The sequence below is a fragment of the Ochlerotatus camptorhynchus genome, unplaced genomic scaffold (genome assembly GCF_037179485.1).
Source record: "Ochlerotatus camptorhynchus isolate MF236.1 unplaced genomic scaffold, CSIRO-AGI_Acam_v1.1 ptg000958l, whole genome shotgun sequence".
Lineage (NCBI taxonomy): Eukaryota > Metazoa > Arthropoda > Insecta > Diptera > Culicidae > Ochlerotatus > Ochlerotatus camptorhynchus.
Window position 1 is genome coordinate 6,407 of NW_027041399.1, and position 21,275 is coordinate 27,681.

The window sequence follows — 21,275 nt, forward strand, 5'->3', positions numbered from 1 at the left end:
CAACGTTCGGACGACATTGAAGCAGTAGGACTTGTAACGTGCACCCAGATCACAGATGATCGATCCGAAGTGCAGATAGTCTTGTCGCTGAATGCACTGAACATCAAGCTGTAATTGGCAACCGACTAGATAATCGCCAGGTTGCACATGTCCACATAGTTGGTATTAACACCGGAGATGTACCTTTTGTCCGTCAGAGCCTGCTCGATCCTTGTTGAATACATTTACCGTCTGATGGTGATAACCTCGGAGTCCTCCGTGGAGAACATGATGTATGCGATTGGGACGCTGATGTCCACCGTGTCGAAACTCTTGTCCTTGATGAAGACTCGCCACGATTCACAGAATTCACCCGGGAAGTTTTCCTTGGAGAAGACGCCGAACGTTTGGCCATCTTTGGATCCCTTGATCGCCTCCAGCAGCTTATCAAAATTGGCCTTGCCTTTGTCGTTCTCATCCCGAACCAACAGCTTCACCGACGGAATGCCCTCCTCACAGTCCTTCTCGATCTGCTTCAAGAAGTCGATCTTCTTCTTGCTGGTCAGGAAAAAGAATAACTTTTTGCACAGTGCCGTAACCGTATCGGTCAGCTTGTATCCCAGTAGCCAGGTCTGCAGCGAGGTGGATTTGTTGTAGATGGCTTCCTCGTCTACGCCGACCGCCATCAGAATGCAATCCAGCTTCTACAGCGAATCATCATGAGAAAACTCTGGTTTCTTCCCGTTGGTGTAGAGGCGTTTTATTCGTCGGTAGAAGAAATCCTTATCGAGCACGATATTTGACATTTTCGGGACCGTTCAATTATCGCATCCAACGGTTTTCCATGCGGGGACACTACCGGTTGCTCTCCGGCTTTTTGTTCTTTGTTGTGTCCTGTTGGATGACTGAGACCGCTCACGGTCCATCTCACCAGCATTCCTCCTTGGTTTTCGCTATACCTATGTTATCCTTCGATTGCAGACCAAAATATTCAATTTCTCAGAATTACCGGGTTGCTAAATATACCATAATATAAGTATTTTACAAAAAAATCCCAGTTTGCTCTACGATCGGCACTGCCGGCACACTGAGAAAAATGTTGATCCAATATTGTTGTGCGGAGTGACCTACCCCTTGGTATACCCCCTTAAGCAAAAAAAAAATTACCAATCCAATAAGGAATTTAAAAATTTAAGAAATATTCTAGACTACATCAAAATGCTACACTCAATAGTTTCGTCACAAATGGCCATGTCCTTCTTTTTTTGATTTCGTCCCACTGTACACCGTCGGGTTTTTCTGAGCCATAAAATTTTCGGAAGGGAAGTAAAGCCGTCGGTCCCCGTTTATGAGTTGATGGGTCGAAAGGGCGGGTGTGGGAGCTGCCTCCCTGGTGTCGGTGACATTGGTACTCACTACGGAAAACAAGATCGACGGAAAGCAAATTAAGAAAAAAAAGTACAAAATACCATCATAACAACTAATGATTCCATGATTTAAAAAAAAAACATTTTTATAACTAAATGAGCATTTGCAACCTTGCCTACAAGGGGCAAAAAACCCGAGGCAAGATAGCGTCTTGATTTTGTTTTCAACACGTTTGCGCTCTCATACTAACTTGAGTGTTTTCAGGGAACCGGTTTCAGCTCCATGTGAATTCTAGTCGATACGATAGGATAGTAACTGCGTAAAATACCGCTGCCAGAAATGCGAAATTGTCAACGAAAGCTATTTTCCAGGCGATTGAATCCTAAACTAGTTTAGACTTACACTAATTGGAAGCGGGTTAGATACTGATCCGATAAGATTATGACCGATTAAACATTTATTGCGGATAGCGATTCTATTTTGCCGTGAAGATGGTACCTCTAATTGTCAAAGAAAAGCTAAGACGTCGATACTTGAAGATTTTTCCGGCGTTTCCAATAGAGGATTAATAATAATAATATTACCTGATTATATAAACATGTAGGGTAAGTGCACCAGTATTGGCCATACTTTCATATTTTGGCCATGCCTCAGAAAAACGAATAAATCTCAATTTTCCATCGTTTTGTGGGCGATATGTACATTTATTCCGATGAATAAGAATTTAATCAACAACCTTAACACAACTTAAGATCTCAAACTCGTGAAAAACGTGAAATATCTAAATATCAAAATATGTGCGGTTCCTCTATCTTGCTTCACTCGCCTACGAACATATATTGAGAAACGCTACTTTAAACACGAAAAACGGATTCATAACATCCCCAACGTGTGACACTGCTAACACTAATTCCTCATATCAACAAACACCTGGGCCGAGAAAAAGGCCTAAGCCCCTAGACAACAGAGCGCCAAGTGCAATCCTTAATCCGCTTTGCCCAAGAGAAGCCCTTCTCGGCCGTTTCCGATCGGCCAACGGGGCGGATCAAACGGGAAGCCATTCATCCTTGAGCCAATACGTCGTCTCCATCTCCATTTCACGGAAAGCCAACGGCGGAGTAGGGGTAGATACCATTCATTTATCACCATAATAGCAGTTTTGCGACGAGCCCAAGAGGATCTACACTGGCTTTTCCTTCTACAGCTGTTATCGTTCCGCCTATATGCTGCTCTATTTTATTCTGTTGGAGCACGAAGAAAGAAAAAAAAACTGGGTCAACGAATACGGAACACTTTGCAGCACCATCAGCAGCCACTCTTTCACAGGAACAAATCGATTCAATGTCACAAAATATGTCCTACATCAACGGAGAGTTTGCTTTTGTGGGAATCAAGAGCATTTTATGACTTCGGTGCAAACATAAATAGTGATAAACATGGGGAGAGCAACATCCAACCATTCAATGAACCGAGCATCAAATCTGAATGATTGATGGAGCTATTTTGGAAAACATCGGGAATTTTAATTACAAAATCTTGATGAGGAAGCTCTACATCAAAACGATATGCAACATGAGACACCGAAACGGGGGATATGTTTGGAAGGGAAGCAGAAACGGTTGCACTTGGCATGAATGAAGTGGACCAGCACTTAGCAAGTTTATTCAGCTATGTGTATACAGATATTCGAAACACGCCATAAAACTTCCCCCTAATGGCGTGCTGAGCTCAACCGGAAAATGGACCAATGTCACACATATGAGTGCTGCTGCTGGGTTTAATTTCAGCACTGGTGATGTTGGCTCCAAAAGAATTAAAGACAGAAAAACAGAAGTATAGGTATATGTACACAGTGGGTATGAAAGGAAATTGGAAACGACTTTTAGTGACACGTCCACATTAAATTGTCAAATGCAGGAATGTGTTGGAAAGGCTTTGGGTGGAACATTCCCTGTATTTAGAGTAGAAATTAAGAGAAAATTCTAGGAGATTTTTCAACGATAACTTTTCAACATTTGTTGTTCGACAGGTAGAAATCAAATCAAATTCCCAGGCTTAATTTTTTTTAAGATTATGGCACTAGTAAAGTTTGCAAGATTTCGGAACGAAGAAAAATATTTTATATAATATGTCAGCAAGACATAGACACATTCTCAAGATTCTGATATGTTGGTTAGTTTTAAGAACCCGAACCTGAAACTTTTTTTTTTCTATTTAGTTCCAATGATTTAGAAAAAAAATCATGATTCGTGGATTTGGAGTAATTGTCAAAATCTTAGTCTCAAAGGAATACTCTGCATGCAAAGCTTCGAAAAAACGAATAAAAATCCTGGGACTTGGACAAATTTTCAAGAATTCCAGGATTTTTTAAATTTTAGAAATCCCGGAGTTACAATTACAGTAAACAATGATTTTAAACGTTGATTTCTCGCGAGTTAACTCATTAGGCAAACCAACAACATCATCTCGCATTAATTCTGGGAGTTCTGAGTAGTATTCCAGAGGGATTCTGATTCCAAGAACCTGAAGAATTCAAACGGAATTGGATTCTCACGATAGATCCAAGGAAATTCATAGGAGAGTTTCAGTAAAATTCTCAAGAGAATTCCAAAGACATTCCAATGGAATTCTGGGGGACGACTCTGGCGTAGTGGTTAGCATCCATACCTATCATGCCGGAGTCACGAGTTCAAATCTCACCCCCGGACAAGTCACGAATGACCCAAGCGTGTTAAAGTGACAATATAAAAAAAAAAAAAAAAAAAAAAAAAAGGAAGAAAAAAAAAAAAATGAAATTCTACAGAGAATCTCAATGCAGTTAAGCGAAAGCAAAGGAATTCTGATGAAAATTTATAGGGATTTTTATTTAAATTCTTTATTTAAGAGATTTTTAACCGAAGGCTAGTTCATCTCTAAATTATTAGGGAATGAGGTGAATTGAAAGGGAATTTCGGGAGACACTTTGGGAAAGCTAAGTTGGATTCCATCAACTCGGGGGCAACATGACAGCTCTAGTATATTGCCAGTGTACCCCGGCAATTTGGTGCTCGTGGTTCTGTCAAACTCACAAATTTCAGAAGTGTTATCTGAATAGGGCGAATTTGAAAATGATGTACAGTAGACAGATAGACAGAAAATAAAATTAATGTTTAAAATTCATCATATTGTCGCGTGCCAACCAAAACGGACACGTGACGTCCGACGTAAAACTTAACATTAACGACATAGGAACTCGATGCCAGCAAGAAATGTCGTTTTGACTCTCAGTAGTATGAGCAATACATAATCGGTTTATGAAACTTTTTTTTTATTTAGTGTACCATATGTATTTGAGCAGTACATAACCAAAAGCTTAAACATATGATTTGTGAAACGTAATTATATGATTGTCATCGAATTTATTGGAATATATGGGAATTGATCAAGGATACTTTCGGTGTTTTCCATGCTATTGCTATTATCGTCTATGATGAACAAAGAAGAATGGTTTTGCAGCGAGTAAGAGCGTACTAATTATACGCAGTTAGTACTGCAAAATGTGTAATTTGATTTTTTTTTTTTTTTTAATTCTTTATTTAAGAGATTTTTAGCCTTAGGCTAGTTCATCTCTAATGTGTAATTTGAGGTACAAGCTTAAAAGAGTACAACGGCGTACTTTGTACGTCTGTCGAAGGCCTTAATGCATTCAAACTACCGTCGATTGCTGAATTTATGTATGGGCCCAAAATTAGGGGCATTTAGACCGACATTACGTCCATTTCCTTGTTCAATTTGACTAAATTATCAATTTCTTGCGACAACGGATCTACGTTGATTCGATCGAACTCGATTTTAGCTGATATTTTAGAAAATTCTGATTAACAACCACTTCACTTTTATGATCACTAAATTTTTGTTCTTCAAGGTATTTGAGTAGTCATTGGCACTATGCCCATGAAAATAACATTGATATTCCACCAGAAAAGCTCAAAACTACCACTCACTCATTTGGTCATATCTCAAAAACTATTTGTCCAAATCATTTGCCCTTGGAAACACATCAAGTAGAAAAGTTTTCCAAAGTGGGGTGAAAATTTGAGCCCAACATATTAACACTCCGAATACGATGCCTCCGAAAAACGTGTAACGGCAAGTTTGCAATGGTACAACTTAGCCATTTCTAAATTAATTTCAAAAATTGTGGTACCTTTAGAATTCCTAGGGTTTCTAGATGATTTTGATTGTAAAAAACTTGAAAATAGAGTCGTCTACTTTTTTAAAAAGCGAAAAGAGTTGTTACACGTTTTTTGAAAGGTGTGTTTGTAGGGTTTTGCAAGTGGCGCAAGGTCTGTAATTTAGATTAATGGGCACAAATGTTCACAATTAGCCAGAATACAGTCATGGTTCCCATATATATATCCTGGAGACAACGGAACGGTCCTCGAAAAGTCCGGAACATCCGTAAAAATGGTCAATCCATGATCCTGATCCTAGAGCTCTGCGGTTTTTTTGAAAACATTAGGAACTGTGATATAAACAAATATTTGGGGTCGTGACATAAACATGTACCTGGATGGCTATGGGACCATCCTCCGGAAGATCCGGAACATTCGTAAAAGTGAACAATCCATGAATCTGATCCTAGAGCTCCGTGTTTTTTTACATTAGGATCTGTGATATAAGAATGAATTTGGGTCATGGACCCAGATGGCCATGGGACCGTCCTCCGGAAGATCCGGAACATTCTTAAAAGTAGTAAATCCACGATCCTGATCCTAGAGCTCCGCGTTTTTTAACATAAGGAACTGTGATATAAGAATGAATTTGTGATCGTGACTTAAACATGTACCTAGATAGCCATGGGACCGTCGTCCGGAAGATCAACAACATCCGTAAAATGGTCACTCCATAAAATTGAGAGGTGGAAGCATTACTATGACGAGCACCTCAACGGTGATGCAGCAGAAAACGAAGGTGGCACGGCAATAGACCTTGGAGCATGTGCAGGAGACGACAGGCTACTGGCCCCTGATCTTCAAGAAGTTGAGGAGGAGATCGGTCGACTGAAGAACAACAAAGCAACTGGTGTAGATCAACTACCAAGTGAGCTATTAAAATACGGTGGTGAAGCACTGGCTAGAGCGCTGCATTGGGTAATTGCCAAGATTTGGGAGGAGGGGTTATTACCGGAGGAGTGAAGCAAGGTGTTATATGCCCAATCTACAAAAAGGGCGACAAGTTGGATTGCTGCAACTAGCGCGCGATCACACTGCTGAGCGCCGCTTACAAGGTACTCTTCCAAATTATACGCCGCTGCCTGTCACCATTTGCAAGAGATTTCTTGGGCAATACCAGCAGGAATTCATGGGTTCATATTCGCGATTCGGCAGGTTCTGCAGAAATGCCACAAATACAACTTGCTTACACATCATTTGTTCATCGATTTCAAATCCGCATAAGACACAATCGATCGTGATCAGCTATGGCAGATTATGCACGAGTACGGATTTCCAGATAAACGATGGATTGGACTTGCCATCAACGCATTAAACACAAAATACATGAAAGGAAGAGGTTCTAGGGAAAACAATGTTAGCCTCCCACCCCGAGTTCAGATTGACGGTGACGAAATCGAGGTGGTCGATGAGTTCGTGTATTTGGGCTCACCAGCAGAGAATTTCAAAGACGCATTATGGCAGGGAATCGTGCCTACTTTGGACCCCGGAGGACGCTCCGGTCGAATAAAATTCGCCACGAAGTTGACTATCTAAAAGACGCTGATTAGACCGGTGGTCGTCTACTGCCACGAGACCGTGACTATGCTCGTGGAGGACAAACGCGCCCTTGGATGACGCGTTCACATTGCAAAAATTGGGCGACTACGGTAGGCTGGGCATGTCGTAAGAATGTCGCACGACGACGCAGTGAAAATGGTTCTCGAAAGCGCCCCAACAGGAACAAGAAGAAGAGGCGCGCAGCGAGCAATGTGGATCGACCAAGTAGAAGGTGACCTGCGGACCCTTCGTAGACTACGAGGCTGGCAAAGTTTGGCCATGGATCGAGTAGAGTGGAGACGACTTCTTCGGATAGCAGAGGACAACAAGGCCTTAGCCCGATTGCAAGCCATAAAATTGATCCAAGAACGAAAAACCGTGGAACTGTGATATTAGAATGAATTTGGAGTCTTAACATAAACATGGAACCGAATGACCATGGGACAGTCCTCCGGAAGATCCGTAAAAATGAACCTGGATGGCCATTGGAACGTCTTCCAGAAGATCCTGATCATCCGTAAAAGTGGATCATCGATGAAACTGTGAAAAAACCGTGGTTTTTTTTTCGAAAACTCTTGGAACTGCGATTTAAGATAGAATTTAGGGTCGTGACGTTAACATGGATCCGGATGGCCATGAGACTATTCTCCAAAAGATCCAGAACATCCGTAAATTTATCATATTGTGAAACTGATCCTAGAGCTCTACAGTTCTTTTTTAAACATTGGGATATAAGAAACCTCTGGATCACTTTTACGGATGTTCCGTATCTTCCGGAGAACGGTCCTATGGCCATCCAGGTCCGTGTTTTTTTTATCTTTATTAAGGAGACTTTCAGCCCTGGGCTGGTTCGTCTCCGGTACGTGTTTATGTCATGACCCCGAATTCTTTCTTATATCGCAGTTCCACATGCTTTCGAAAAAACCGTAGAACTCTGGGATCAGTTTCAAAGATTGACCATTTTTAAAGATGTTCTAGATCTTGCGGAGGATGGTCCCATGGCCTTCTAGGTACATGTTTATGTCACGACCGCAAATTAATTTATATATGATAGTTCCAAGTGATGTCGAAAAAACCGTGGAGCTCTAGGGTCAGTTTCATACAATGACCACTTTTACGGTATTTTCAGATCTTTCGGAGGATGATCCGATGGCCATCTGGGTCCATGTTTATGTCACGATCCCAAATTCATTCTAATATCGCAGTTCCTAACGTTTTCACGAAAACCACGGAGCTCTCAGATCAGTTTCGTGAATTTTCCACTTTCACGGATGTTCCGAATCTTTTGGAAGACGGTCCCATACCCATCAAGGTCCTTGTTTATGTCACGACCCCAAATTCATTCTATCATCTCAGTTCTTAGTGTTTTTTTTTTCAAAAACTGCGGAGCTCTAGGATCATTTTCATTGCTTGACCACATTCACGGATGTTCCGGATCTTCCGGAGGATGGTCCTATGGACGTTCAGGTTCATGTTTATGTCACAAGCCCAAATTCTTTCATCATCACAGTTCCTAATGTTTATAAAAAAAAACGCGGAGCTCTAGGATCAGGATCATGGATTTACTACTTTTACGGATGTTCCGGATCTTCCGAAGGACGGTCCCATGGCCATCTGGGTCCATGACCCAAATTCATTCTTATATCACAGATCCTTATGTTAAAAAAAAAACACGGAGCTCTAGAATCAGTTTCATGGATTGCCCACTTTTACGGATGTTCCGGATCTTCCGGAGAACGGTCCCATGGCCATCCAGGTACATGTTTATGTCACGACCCCAAATATTTGTTTATATCACAGTTCCTAATGTTTTCAAAACAAAACCTCAGGGCTCTAGGATCAGGATCACGGATTGACAATTTTTACGGATGTTCCGGATTTTTCGAGGACCGTTCCGTTGTCTCCAGGATATATATATGGGAACCATGACTGTATTCTGGCTAATTGTGAACATTTGTGCCCATTAATCTAAATTACAGATCTTGCGCCACTTGCAAAACCCTACAAACACACCTTTCAAAAAACGTGTAACAACTCTTTTCGCTTTTTAAAAAAGTAGACGACTCTATTTTCAAGTTTTTTGCAATCACAATCATCTAGAAACCCTAAGAATTCTAAAGGTACCACAATTTTTGAAATTCATTAAGAAATGGCTAAGTTGTGCCATTGCAAACTTGCCGTTACACGGTTTTCGGAGGCTTCGTAGTCGGCGTAAAGTTTTTTACCCACCGTATTCGGAGTGTTAAGAAATAAAAAATCCCGCCCATGGTGAAAATAGGCCATTTTTTGACAAATTGGATACCTGCCGGTAATCAGTCTGTTTACTGTAGTTACAATAACAAAAACAAAATGTTGATGTACTCTAAGAATCTGCATTAAAAAACCTTCAAATTGACGTTCTAAGATTACGAATAGCTTATTTGGTTGTAGAGTAAACTCTTCTGATAGATGAAATTTTTTTAAATCTCGAAAATCCAGGGTTGTAGCCGAGAGGGATAAGAAAAATCAAAAAAGTCGTTTGTTCAGAATGCCAAAATAAGCGTTGTTAATGATACGGACGTGTGTGTGTGATAGTTTTAGAAGTTCATTATGGATATTTTTTGCGAGACGCTTAAATGATTGAGATAATATAATTTTATTTATTTCTTCAATTTTAAATGGATTTACAAAATGTTCGTCTTCACCCAGCTACTAACCGCAAAATAAAATCAATTTTGTATATTTTTTTTGTGGATGAAATTCTTAATGCCTCCTAAGTTTTTGGCGGAGTTTTAAATAAAAATCGATGCACAATTTTATCAATATATTGCGATGATTGTTAACTGCATCCTGCTCCAAAATATGTCCTGATAGTTACAAAAACATGTTGATGAATGCTGCAGATGCTTATAAGATGCTATTTTCAAGCCGTTCGGAAAATTTCCCAACGTTGATTTTTTTTTATGACTAATGAATATTTTCAGTTCAGTTTCAGAAATCTTGCATATCAGAAGAACACACAAGAACACAAGAACAAAGAAATTACGGGAAAGTAAACTATTTTTATTCATACGGCTCATGGCAAGCCTTCATCGCACAACTATGATCAAAAAAAAATAATCTGAAGCTTGATTATATTCAGGAGCAAAATAAAATAGAAGACAGCAAAGTATTGTTTAATGCCATTTGATTATGTAAGAAAATGAACCTCCATCAATCGGCTTCAATTCGTTTGTATTTATTTCATTTCACCACGAAAATCATAAATTCGCCCTTTTCATACAGCATTCTTGCCTGTTGTTTGTTATCCACACATGGTGACACAAAAAGTTGGTTTCCCATAGAGAAATACCATTGCACTGGTGAAGGACAATCCCTTTGTTTACGTTGTGTGGCGACATCTACTATTTGCAAGTGGGACTTCGATTCCATTAAAGAGTTTAAGAAAACTCTGCGCGGTGAATTCCTATTTAGTTCTGATAAGAATTCCAAGACAATTCTGAGGTGAACTTCTAAGAAACCTTGAGGGTGAGGAGAATCCCAAGGGTATACCAACGGAGTTCTGTGTATTATGCCAAGGAGATTTCAAAGTCAATTATGGATACAAATTTGAAAGTAGCTCAGAAGATGTGTTAGGATGATTGTAAGGAAATCATAAGAAAATTATTCTTGCGAAAATTCCAAGAAAGTTCTATTAAATGTACTTAAAAAATGATCAAGTTCATTCAGAAATTGAACATTTTTCATGATCTCGGATACAGAAATTAAATTAAAGAGAATTTAGATTTTTTTAATGATTCTGAGACTTTGAAAAGATTTTTGTGATCTCAAGATTACAAAAAAAAAACAAGATCCCGGTCTAAGAAAACTGTTCAAGATTCTGGGGATATGTAAACAGGATGACCAGTGAATTTTCATTTTGAAATTCTCGGTTTTCCCGGTTCAAATCTAAAAAAAAAATCAGTTGACTATATTCAGTAAACAACGAGAGAAATCCTGGGGAAGCGACACATCTAAAGCTCAATTTTAGAAGGTCGGAAAAACTCACGTTAGCGACTTAGTCTATGAAAAATCTTTTTTTTTTTTCATTTATTGCATCGCTCTCTACCTTTTTGCAGGAGATCTCCAAAGTCTTCATCAGGCTAATTATCTACGATTTACATTTCAATAGTAAAGCTTGCTTCAGATAGAATTGGAACAAAAACAATTGCCTGTATTTCAGTTATTTATTATTGAATTCAAGATCTTTTTTTATACAAATGTAGCGTTTTCTTCATACTTTTAAGAAAAAATACGGATAAAATTATTCGTCACGGTTTCGAAGGAATTCTCGAATTTTTCCTGTAACACGGCTCATTAGGCGGTGCACACCTTCTTCGTCCATCGTTTTAGCTATCTTATTCCACCAGGTCTTCATCTGATTGATGTCTTTGATAACCTTTCCCTTTGCCTTGAGTCTCCTCTTCATGATTGCCCAGTATTTCTCAATAGGGCGGAACTGGGGGCAGTTGGGTGGGTTAAGGTTTTTCGGAACAAACTGGACCTCTTTCTCTGCATACCATTCTTGAACGACTTTGCTGTAATGACAGCTTGCCAAATCTGGCCAAAACATTACGGGATGGTCGTGGGATCGAATGAACGGCAAAATTCGTTTTTGGAGACACTCTTTTTGGTATAGTTCCGACGTCATTGTCTTATTTGTAACGAAAACTTTCGTTTTTTTGCCACAGCTGCAAATGCCCTGCCAAATCATAAATTTTTGTGCAAATTTGTCGGCAAAAACAAATTTAAATTTGGCTGGAACATCCCCCCGAGCCGTTGCCAAGTAAAATTTTTGACCTGGGATTTGCCCGAAGTCAGCCTTGACATAGGTTTCATCGTCCATCAGAAGACACCCGTCGAACTTGGTCAGCACCTGGTCGTATAGCTTCCGCGCACGGATTTTGGCCACACTATTCTGTTTTATGGTCCGATTTGGCTGTTTGCTAGCTCGATACGACTTGATTCCTTCCCGGAGTCGAGTTCTCCTCACGGTACTATGGGCAACACCGAAATTTCTGGCCAAATCACGGTCCTACAGATTGGGATTCCTCTTAATCGTCTTCAAAATCTTACCACGCAGTTTCCGGTCGACAGTTCCACTCCGACGATTGGCTTGAGGCTTCCGAATCGTCGTCAATGTTTCCTTATACCGTTTGATAACGCGCCATACGGTATTTCTGGTCAATTTCAGCTGTTTAGCTAGCCTAGATGCAGACCACAATGGATTTTCCAAATAACTGTGCACAATTTTTTCCCTTCTTTCGGCTTCCATTGTTGATTTGCTGAATGTCAAAAATACATACGTGAAGCTGACAAAATTTCCGACACGTGGGCGCCAAGAACTTCCAAATCCGTCCATCTGGAGCACCACAATATGAGCAAAAGTTTGTTCCAATTCTAAATGAAGCAAGCTTTATAGTATCTTATAACTTAGATTCAAAGTGTTTATTTTTCAAAAATTCAAAAGCAGTTTATCCGTTAGTGTACTAATTCGTATTAGACTATTAGAGTCGATGGGTGGCCTACCATGCGTTCGGATGGGAGTAGACTGTGCGTGCGTACGGACGTGACGTTTGTTTTCTTTGTCGTGTTTGATTTTGAAAAATTTAGATTTCGTGTTTGAATTTGGAAAAATTTAAAATTAATAATTTATGTGTGATAGTTTGTCTCGTCAAGCCACTAAATTCTCAACGTCCCATCGTTCGGTGCGATCATGTTGCCGTGGTAGGACTTTCAACCGAGGAGGGGAGTTTCAAGGGTATTCCGACGATAATTCCAAAGTATGAGAAGTTCCAATGGTATTTTCTTGTAAAATTAAGGAGAATCCCTATTCTGAGTAGAACTCCAAGGTATTCATCGAAATAAAAATGTTTGTTGATTTTAAATAGGTTAATATTGACCCATTTGAAAAAGAAACACGTAAGTTGATAAAGTTAAAATCGGCATGGCTCAGAAATCATAGCGATTTCAGAAATTTATTTTTCACACACACTTTATAATAAGTTGGTGCAAAAAAACACATCATCAATTGACCACTTTGTCAAGCAGTTTTGGCGTGACTTTCTACCAGCGATTTCACAAAACTGGACCAAATAATTTCTATTTTTTTAGTAAACGCACAAATGTTGGCTACTTTTCTCGAGGTTCTAGAAGAAAAAATCTCAAAATAATGTTTTATTTCAAAGTTCGAGTGGTAGTAAACGTCATTTTAAGTGCTCGAATAAAGTGGTTAATTGGAATGCACTTGCAATCTATGTGACCATATATTAAGGTTTATTGATTTTTCCCGGTTCTCCCGAAGAATTCCCGGTTTTCCCAGTTTCTTTTCAAATTCCCGTTTATTTCTCGGTTTTACCGCTTTGCTGGGAGCCCTATGTAAATAATGTAAAAGTTAGTAAACAGAAATATTGAAAAAGTTTTGAGTTTGTGAAGCACAAAAAAATCAAGTATCTGACGTTGTCACTGGGAATCATTTAGGAACATTTTGAAGATCGTTGACAAATTACCGAAACTCTGACTTATTCACATTCAAATGTTAGATATCCCGGGCTGAGGTAAAATATAGAATCCCACACACGAAAAAAATATTCATGATTCTAAGAGACATCTTCGAGATAACACATTTAATTGAACCTTGCACGATTGCGTATTGTCAATACATTCTATATTGACGTCAATATATCGATATTGACAATATTTGTGCAATCACATCATCAATATTATTGTCAAAAATTCCCCTTCGCGTCAATATATTGATGCATGTGGGGATCGCTTTAGATTTGTTTGCAGATAGTGGGACAAAGCAATTATGAAATGATGCCATTTTATTTGAATTAAATCGTAGAACTGATTGCACATCGTGGATTGATTATGCCTTCATTTGTTTTTTTTTTTATGAATATTATTTTTTGTATTAATATTATTAACATTATTCCAAACTGGAACAATACTAATGTAGTATGACGAAGTATGGATGGTTATTTAAATTTCGGCTTAACGATCTATTTCCCCTAGTGACCTCTTGGACATAATCACATTCAGCCTAATGGTGTGTGGCCTAATGACCTATGACACAAAAAATGCTTCTTCTATTCCTAGTTCACCCTTCACCCTTGGCTTGCTTCCATATTTCAGTGCCTCACCCAAAGAGTCGAGTCTGCTACGATATCTGATTCAAATTGGAACGTTCGTTGGAAGATTGATCTAAAATGCATTATCTCTAAAAGTAAAAATAAATTTGCATGCAGATTAAGCAAGGAATATTTACATAGGTAAAGAGAACATACCACGTTAACAAAATATGATCCTCATAGGTACAATAAACATATTTTAAGTTTCTAATAGAATTCTCTCTCCCCCTGATTTCTCGGTTCAGTGACCACTCTGAATAAATGATTCATTATCCTTCGCATCAACCCATTGCGACATTAATTTTTTGATTCCGCGGCAGTCAGTTAGCCATTGGGAAACTATCGTTCTGGTTTCCCAGCAAGCAAACTCAACGTTTGTTCTTCTTGATAAATTGGATGATGATATCGGCGCAAAATGATGCACAGTATAACAGGAAGATGTGTTGGGCTTGCTAGACTTGAGTGCGATATCAGCGACATTTTAGTTCAGATATTTATCGGTTTGATGATCAATCACTTTCACAGGCACTGATAAAAACTTTTACAAACTAGGTTCGCGGAAAAATGCGAAAATTTTCATACATTTTGAACCTTCGTGGACGTTTACAATGTTCCGTTCGTGACCAACATTTATTACAAAAAATAGAAGTGTGATCGTTAAAAATTCGGGCTCAACCGGGATTTGAACCCGGGACCTCTCGCACCCAAAGCGAGAATCATACCCCTAGACCATTGAGCCGCGTGCAATAAATTATCACCACAAAATAAACAGTGTTCGCATGTCCATCGAAAAAGCCACACAAGAAAAACACGCAATAACAGAAATAGTTGCACCGATACTGCCCGAACAAGCAAAAGATAAAATCAAACCTGTATACGTACCTTCATACACAGTTGGTTTTCTCTTTGGCCAATATCGACATACAATGTTTGTGCTCTATGGCAAAGCCGAAAGCCTACTTGCTGGAAAATAATTCATACGGGCGGCTCAATGGTCTAGGGGTATGATTCTCGCTTTGGGTGCGAGAGGTCCCGGGTTCAAATCCCGGTTGAGCCCAGATAATATTTTGACTTCTTCCAAGCTGAGGCGCCGCATCTTCTTCTATGAATATTATCTTGTGAATGCAGCTGCAAAACATACTAAGGCGTATTATGCAAGGGTTAATGTTTTACTTAAGTTAAGAGGCAACAAACATCGACCTCAGAAGGTTTCAGCTATGATAATCATTAAAAAGTGGAATTGTGATGGTGAAAATAGTGGTGCTTTAAGGCATCTTTTTGCTAAGCAACTCAGGAATATTTTATACCATTGAAAATGAAAATTATAATAAATTACATGTTTTCTCTTTTGATCGAGTTTCGGACTAGCTGAAATATCATAAGTTTAACCATATTCAGGGTGGTATTTTTCCGGTTTTCCCGGTTTGTTAATATTCAACAAAAAATGAAATAGTACGCATTTTTAAAAATGCGGCCAACTGTAAATTTTCGGAACAGCATCGGTTATCTTCCATTTAATTCCACTTAATTAATTTTGGTATCTATGACGTATTTCGACTACAATGTGAAGTCTTCATCAGTGTCATTCCCACTATAGAATTTATCAAAATTTAACCCCCTAGGGGAGGGGGGAATAACAATTTTCGTGATGCAAGATTTGGGTAAAAAAATAATTCAAATGTGAGATTTTGAAAAAAGAAATCCAAGATAACAGATTTGAAAAAAAAACATACTTATGGATCGTGGAGTTATAATTGTCAAGGTTCTGAGAGTTGGAAGCATTTTAAGTGTTATAACAAATTACAGAACAATCTATAGAATCTTGCGGACAAACCCTGGTAAAAATAAAAAGTATTCAAAGTGTTGATTTCAAACAAATATTGAGGAGGATTCCCACATAATTTTCGAAGGGAGAAGTTCTGAGCAGAATTCTAGAATTATTCTGAAATTGTGAGATGAATTTGGAGGGATTTTTTGTACAGAAGAATGCAAGTTCTAAATTAAACTCTTACGTAATTTAAGGAAAAAATGAAAATAAAAACTTTAAGGGAAATTCTTACGTGATTTTGAGGAGATGTGAATGGGAATCGTGAGGAAAATGACAGATGAATTTAAAAAAAAAATCCAAGAGAATTATGATGAGAATTCAACAAGAAACAGAGTTCTAAGAGTGTTCCGGGGATAATTTCAACCCTAGTGCGAAAAAATTCATCACAGAGCTCCAACAGAATTGATTGCCAAAAAATTGCTGATAATTAGAAAGAAATTCTTTAAAATACTCCGAGGTGTTTCTAAATAAAATTTCAAAGGATTTCTGCTGATTTGAATAGAAAATTTTGAAAATAATTTCAAAGGAATCTAAGTCTCCGAATAGGTTGAGGGCAATTCTAAGAAGGATTCCAATCAATTTCTTAGAAAGAGTTTCAAGGAAATTCCAAAAAGAATTCAACGGTAATTATTACGCGAAGTTAATTTCAGAAGAATTCCATGATAATTCAGAGCAGAATTTCAAGTTAATTCTGGAATTCATATCATGAGCATTTTGAAGAACGAAAAATTAAAACCCCGGAGAAAGAATAGTTCAGTTTCGGGCTTACAAATATTTGTTTCGAAAGTCTAGCATCTTCAATATTTTCTTTTAATACACTTTACATCTGAAATTGAAAAGACAAAAATCAATTTGAAAAATTGCTGAGTGATTAAATTCTAAAAACAATAAGACGGGAAAGATAAGAAAATTATGCAGTAAATAAAGTAAGACATTCATTTGGTCAAGAATCACTCTATTTTAATAGTTAGACATTACAACCCATGAGAAAGACCACAACCAAACGGTCGAAACGTCGGGAACGTAAAAAAAAAAAATCGTTTCTACTAAAAGACTGAGAAAGCCACCTCATAAAGTGATGTTTATAACTTATGCATCACGAACTAGAGTGGGCAGAACTTGTTACTGTTTTTCAGTGAATGTAAAATACATTGTAGCTAATAACAAAACCTACAAAAGTTCTATACATCATTTTGCGGAGTTCTGTTGAAGAAAAAAGTTAGAGGCAAATGAATGTAAACGAATGCAAATGATTTTCCATGCCTGATCATAACCCGTGTCATTGAAAGTTATTCAAATAACTGAGATCCGTTCGGTAGTGTTCAGTGTAGTTTGGAATTGACTCCTTACTACAAATTATCTAATGATAACTTGGGATCGAGACCAGATAGAAGATTCCTACCTTCAGTGAAGGTGATAAAATAGGATAGCTTCGTTTAGTACTAAACAGTATAGTTCGACATTTACTCGTTAACTTGCGCTAAAGAGCGACAAATCTTATTTAAAATATAACTTCAGATGGCGACAAACCTTTTTTTCATAATTTTTTTTTCAAATAGTGAACAGTTTAGATCAGAATTGACTCGTTAGATGATGCCACAATTCAAAAAGAGTTCTTGTAATAACAACGTAGGATCGTGACAAGATCGAAGTTTCTTGTCATCAGCAACGTTGTTGACATGAACATAAATAATTTTCGTAAAATTTTGATTTATCTGATGCCCTTACTCCGACTTAAGGTTCCTACCTTGTACAAAGTTGTTTAACTGGACTAGATCCATCTAACAGCGAACTGTTTATTTTGGACTAGATATGATGCTAGTAAATTAATTATATCCTTAACTTTGACTATATGTTTTAGTATTACTTCTGCGCGTAGAGATGAACCAGCCTAAGGCTGAAAGTCTCGTTAATAAAGGAAAAAAAAAAAAAACTTCTGCGTGAAGTCAACGATTTACATAAATGAAGATGCTATTTCGAATAACAGTAACAGTAGAAAGTATACAATTGATAGTTCCGTTTAGATTACGGCAGTGTGAAAACTGCATATAGAAAGTAGATAGCGAGCTAGGACTACTTTTAAGGAAGGTACATCTCTCTTTACCAAACTCCCCCTTTGGAGAGGGATGGTGAGGGGTGTACCCAACACCCTTTTTTTAGAAAATTTATTCAGAAAATCATATTTATTTTTTTTTTCCAAATTTAATTTGATATATATTTTTCAGTAATCTAAAAATAAAATCATTGATATGGAAAAGATTTGATTGATCAGTACCGATCAAGGAAAAATGATAAAAGTATTCTTTTGAACGAATGTTCAAAATATAAATACAAATTTTATAAAACTTTGCATTTCTCAGTTTTTTTGAAAATGCAGGTCTTCGGCAACTTTTCATAAAATTTAACGTTATACCGTATGCGTGATAATGTTTGCACCATTGAGCAATGTCAAAATTTAATTTCGTTTTCGAGTTTTTTTTATTGATTCAAATGGGGGATGTTTCTCAGAGTCTTAAACTATGTTAATCATCGATCGAGTTTCCACTTGCTGCAATTACGGCCTCCACACGCTTCCGGAATGGATCAATTTCTCTCCAGGTACGGGTCAATGTTTGGCTGAGGCTTGCTGTACTCGGGTGGCGTTTAGAACAGGCCTTGGCTTTCATGACGCGCCATATTGAGTAATCCAGCACATTAAGATCGGGGCTGGATGGTGGCCACATATCCTTCGCTCAGAACGGAAGATGTTCCTGCAACCAATTCTGAGTGCTGTTCGAGATGTGGCACGGAACCCCATCTTGTTGAAATACAACATTTGGGTTCGGACCGTACTGTTCTTTGATCCACGGAAGACCATACTTACTTAAAATCCCGATGAAGACCTCCGTGTTGACCTTGTCGCCTTCTGGAATGAACACCGGGTCCATTTTTGCCATCGGAAGCCACCAATCCAAACACGATAACGCTAGCAGGATGCTTGGTCAGATACACGTTCATGTGCTCGTCGGCCACGTCTTTTACCGGAAGAGAACTACCGGTCGGTTCTGGAATTTGATACGGGATCGACGGTAAACATGCTCTTGTCGGTGAACAGGATTACCTGATTTTTTCGCTTAAGGAAGTTCAAGATTTTCTTGCATCGTTCGACTCGTAGCTCCCGGATGCGGTTGGTAATCATGTGAGTTTTTTTTCCGTGCCCTCGACTTTGCCCCGCAATCTTCCTTTACGATCTTCCGTGCCGTAAAGTCACTGATCCCGTGTTCCTTTGCCATTTTCCTTATTGAACGCACTGGATTCACCCGAATCTTCCTTTTGATAGCAGCGATAATCCTCGGAACCTGAACTGACCTCAGACGACCTGTGGCCACCTTCTCGGATAGTTGTCCTTTATTTTCTCCTTATTTGTACGATTGTGCAAACATTATCACGCATACGGTACAACCTTGTCGAAGGTCCTGTCACATATATTCTGTTAGAGCGCATTGCATGAATATTTACGCGCATTGTCCTCAAAACAAAAGAAGCACTTCTAGCGAATCCCATTTATCTACATTTATCCGTAGGACGAAGAAAATCTAATGGCGTTACAACTTGAACTATTTTTATCCACCAAAATGTAGTCCTAATTAATCCGAAAAACTTCACTGAAGACGTCAACTCAATTGGATACAATCCCAGAGCGTTATTATTTTTTCTTGCTAGATTTGATTCCTGGCTCATTTTGAAATGGGGTTGTACGAGCTTTTGATGAGCAGTAGCGTAGTTACCCTTCCTGAGCACACGATGGATGCGACCGACGGGGAACTGCCAAAACAAATCTGATAAGCAAATCCGTACCAAATCCGCGCCTTAAGAAGTTTGATAACAAATCCGCGACAAATCCACGAAAAACGCAAAAATCGCGAAATCTACGTTGTCGTAACAACCCTGGACTTCTTCTTTGGCTGTTTTGTTGCACCTTTGGAGTTGTTGAGCTTAGGCGATTCCTTTGCCACGCGGATCTATGTAAGATATTGTGGATGCTGGTTCACTGCAGTCATGCCAACAAATGGTTGGTACATTATATTGAGGTCTCGTGATTAATTGATTTTTTGATTTACACGATGTTTTTTTTTGTAACGGCGCCGGTGGTGTAGTGGTAAACGTGATTACCTCTCACCCCAGCATTCCTGGGTTCAATACCAGTCGGCGCCGCCGGGATGTTGTGAGGCATAACATCTCTGATCACACCTTCCTTCGGATGGGAAGTAAAGCCGTTGGTCCCCGGTTCATGATTTGATGGGTCGATAGGTAGGGTCCAGGTGTGGGAGCTGCCTTCCTGGCACGTCGGTAGCATTTGTGCTCAGCACGGAAAACAAGATCGACGGAAAAAACAAACCAAAGGAAAAAAAAATATACGATGTTTTCGACGATTCCGAAGAGAAAATTCCGATCGATTGATGCAAATACATTGAAAATGTAGCATGAAATAGCTCAGTAATAATCGTTCAAAACCTGACCACTTTTCGTTAGATATTCATTTTTCGTACTCGGAGAGTGTGAACCCATATAGAAAACAGAGACGTAGCCTTACGTCAAAAACACAAAATGGCTCTTATTTTTCTTTATTTGCAGGTCACTTCTAGGTTAACCATAACTCACTTTTCAGTAACCTTGTTAAACTACTAGGTCTAAATAACTTTTTTTTTATCCGCCCCCTACGACATTGAAGTGAATCAAGTCATGTAACCCTACCTCTACGAAGGCTCTTTATCTAGCATAATACGAAGGAATTAATTAATTCCTAGCATTGAACATATTATCAGTTTTTTAAGCGATGATTGAACCCTCTGAGCCAAAAGAATATAACATTGATTTCCCTTGTCCGAACAAAACTGTTCTACCGGTTCGATCATCGGTTGAATCAATTCATATTTCCGATCCATTACTAACGGCACATGACACCAGCACTAAACAGGGCCGCCGGTTGCCTCCGAATGTAGCAACCGATCGATAACGAAGCCCGGCTTCCAAGGCACGCCACCATGCAGTATACCGACTGTTTTACTAATAATCCATTATATGTAGATAGATAGATACGCTAGCCACAAACAACACAGCACAGTCAAGTGCTCCTAATGTGGACGACCGTTCGACGATGGCCCTGTAATGTGAGAACCAACCAACCACCAGCCTATCTACTGCAACGTGTTCACG

The 21,275-nt window shown here is 38.8% G+C and overlaps 1 protein-coding gene and 2 non-coding genes across 3 annotated transcripts; 1 reads left to right on the plus strand and 2 right to left on the minus strand.

The window, feature by feature from the left end:
- Window positions 1-228: 228 nt before the first annotated feature.
- LOC135715582 (FACT complex subunit spt16-like) lies at window positions 229-665 on the minus strand (the record flags this gene model as incomplete). Its single annotated transcript, XM_065238795.1, has 1 exon — window positions 229-665. A coding segment is annotated over exon 1 (437 nt), but the record flags the coding sequence as incomplete, so codon positions are not given.
- Window positions 666-14,918: 14,253 nt separating this feature from the next.
- TRNAP-UGG (transfer RNA proline (anticodon UGG)) lies at window positions 14,919-14,990 on the minus strand. Its single transcript has one exon. It is a non-coding gene; the product is annotated as a tRNA-Pro (tRNA).
- A 246-nt stretch (window positions 14,991-15,236) lies between these two features.
- Window positions 15,237-15,308, plus strand: TRNAP-UGG (transfer RNA proline (anticodon UGG)). Its single transcript has one exon. It is a non-coding gene; the product is annotated as a tRNA-Pro (tRNA).
- The last annotated feature ends 5,967 nt before the right edge of the window (window positions 15,309-21,275 follow it).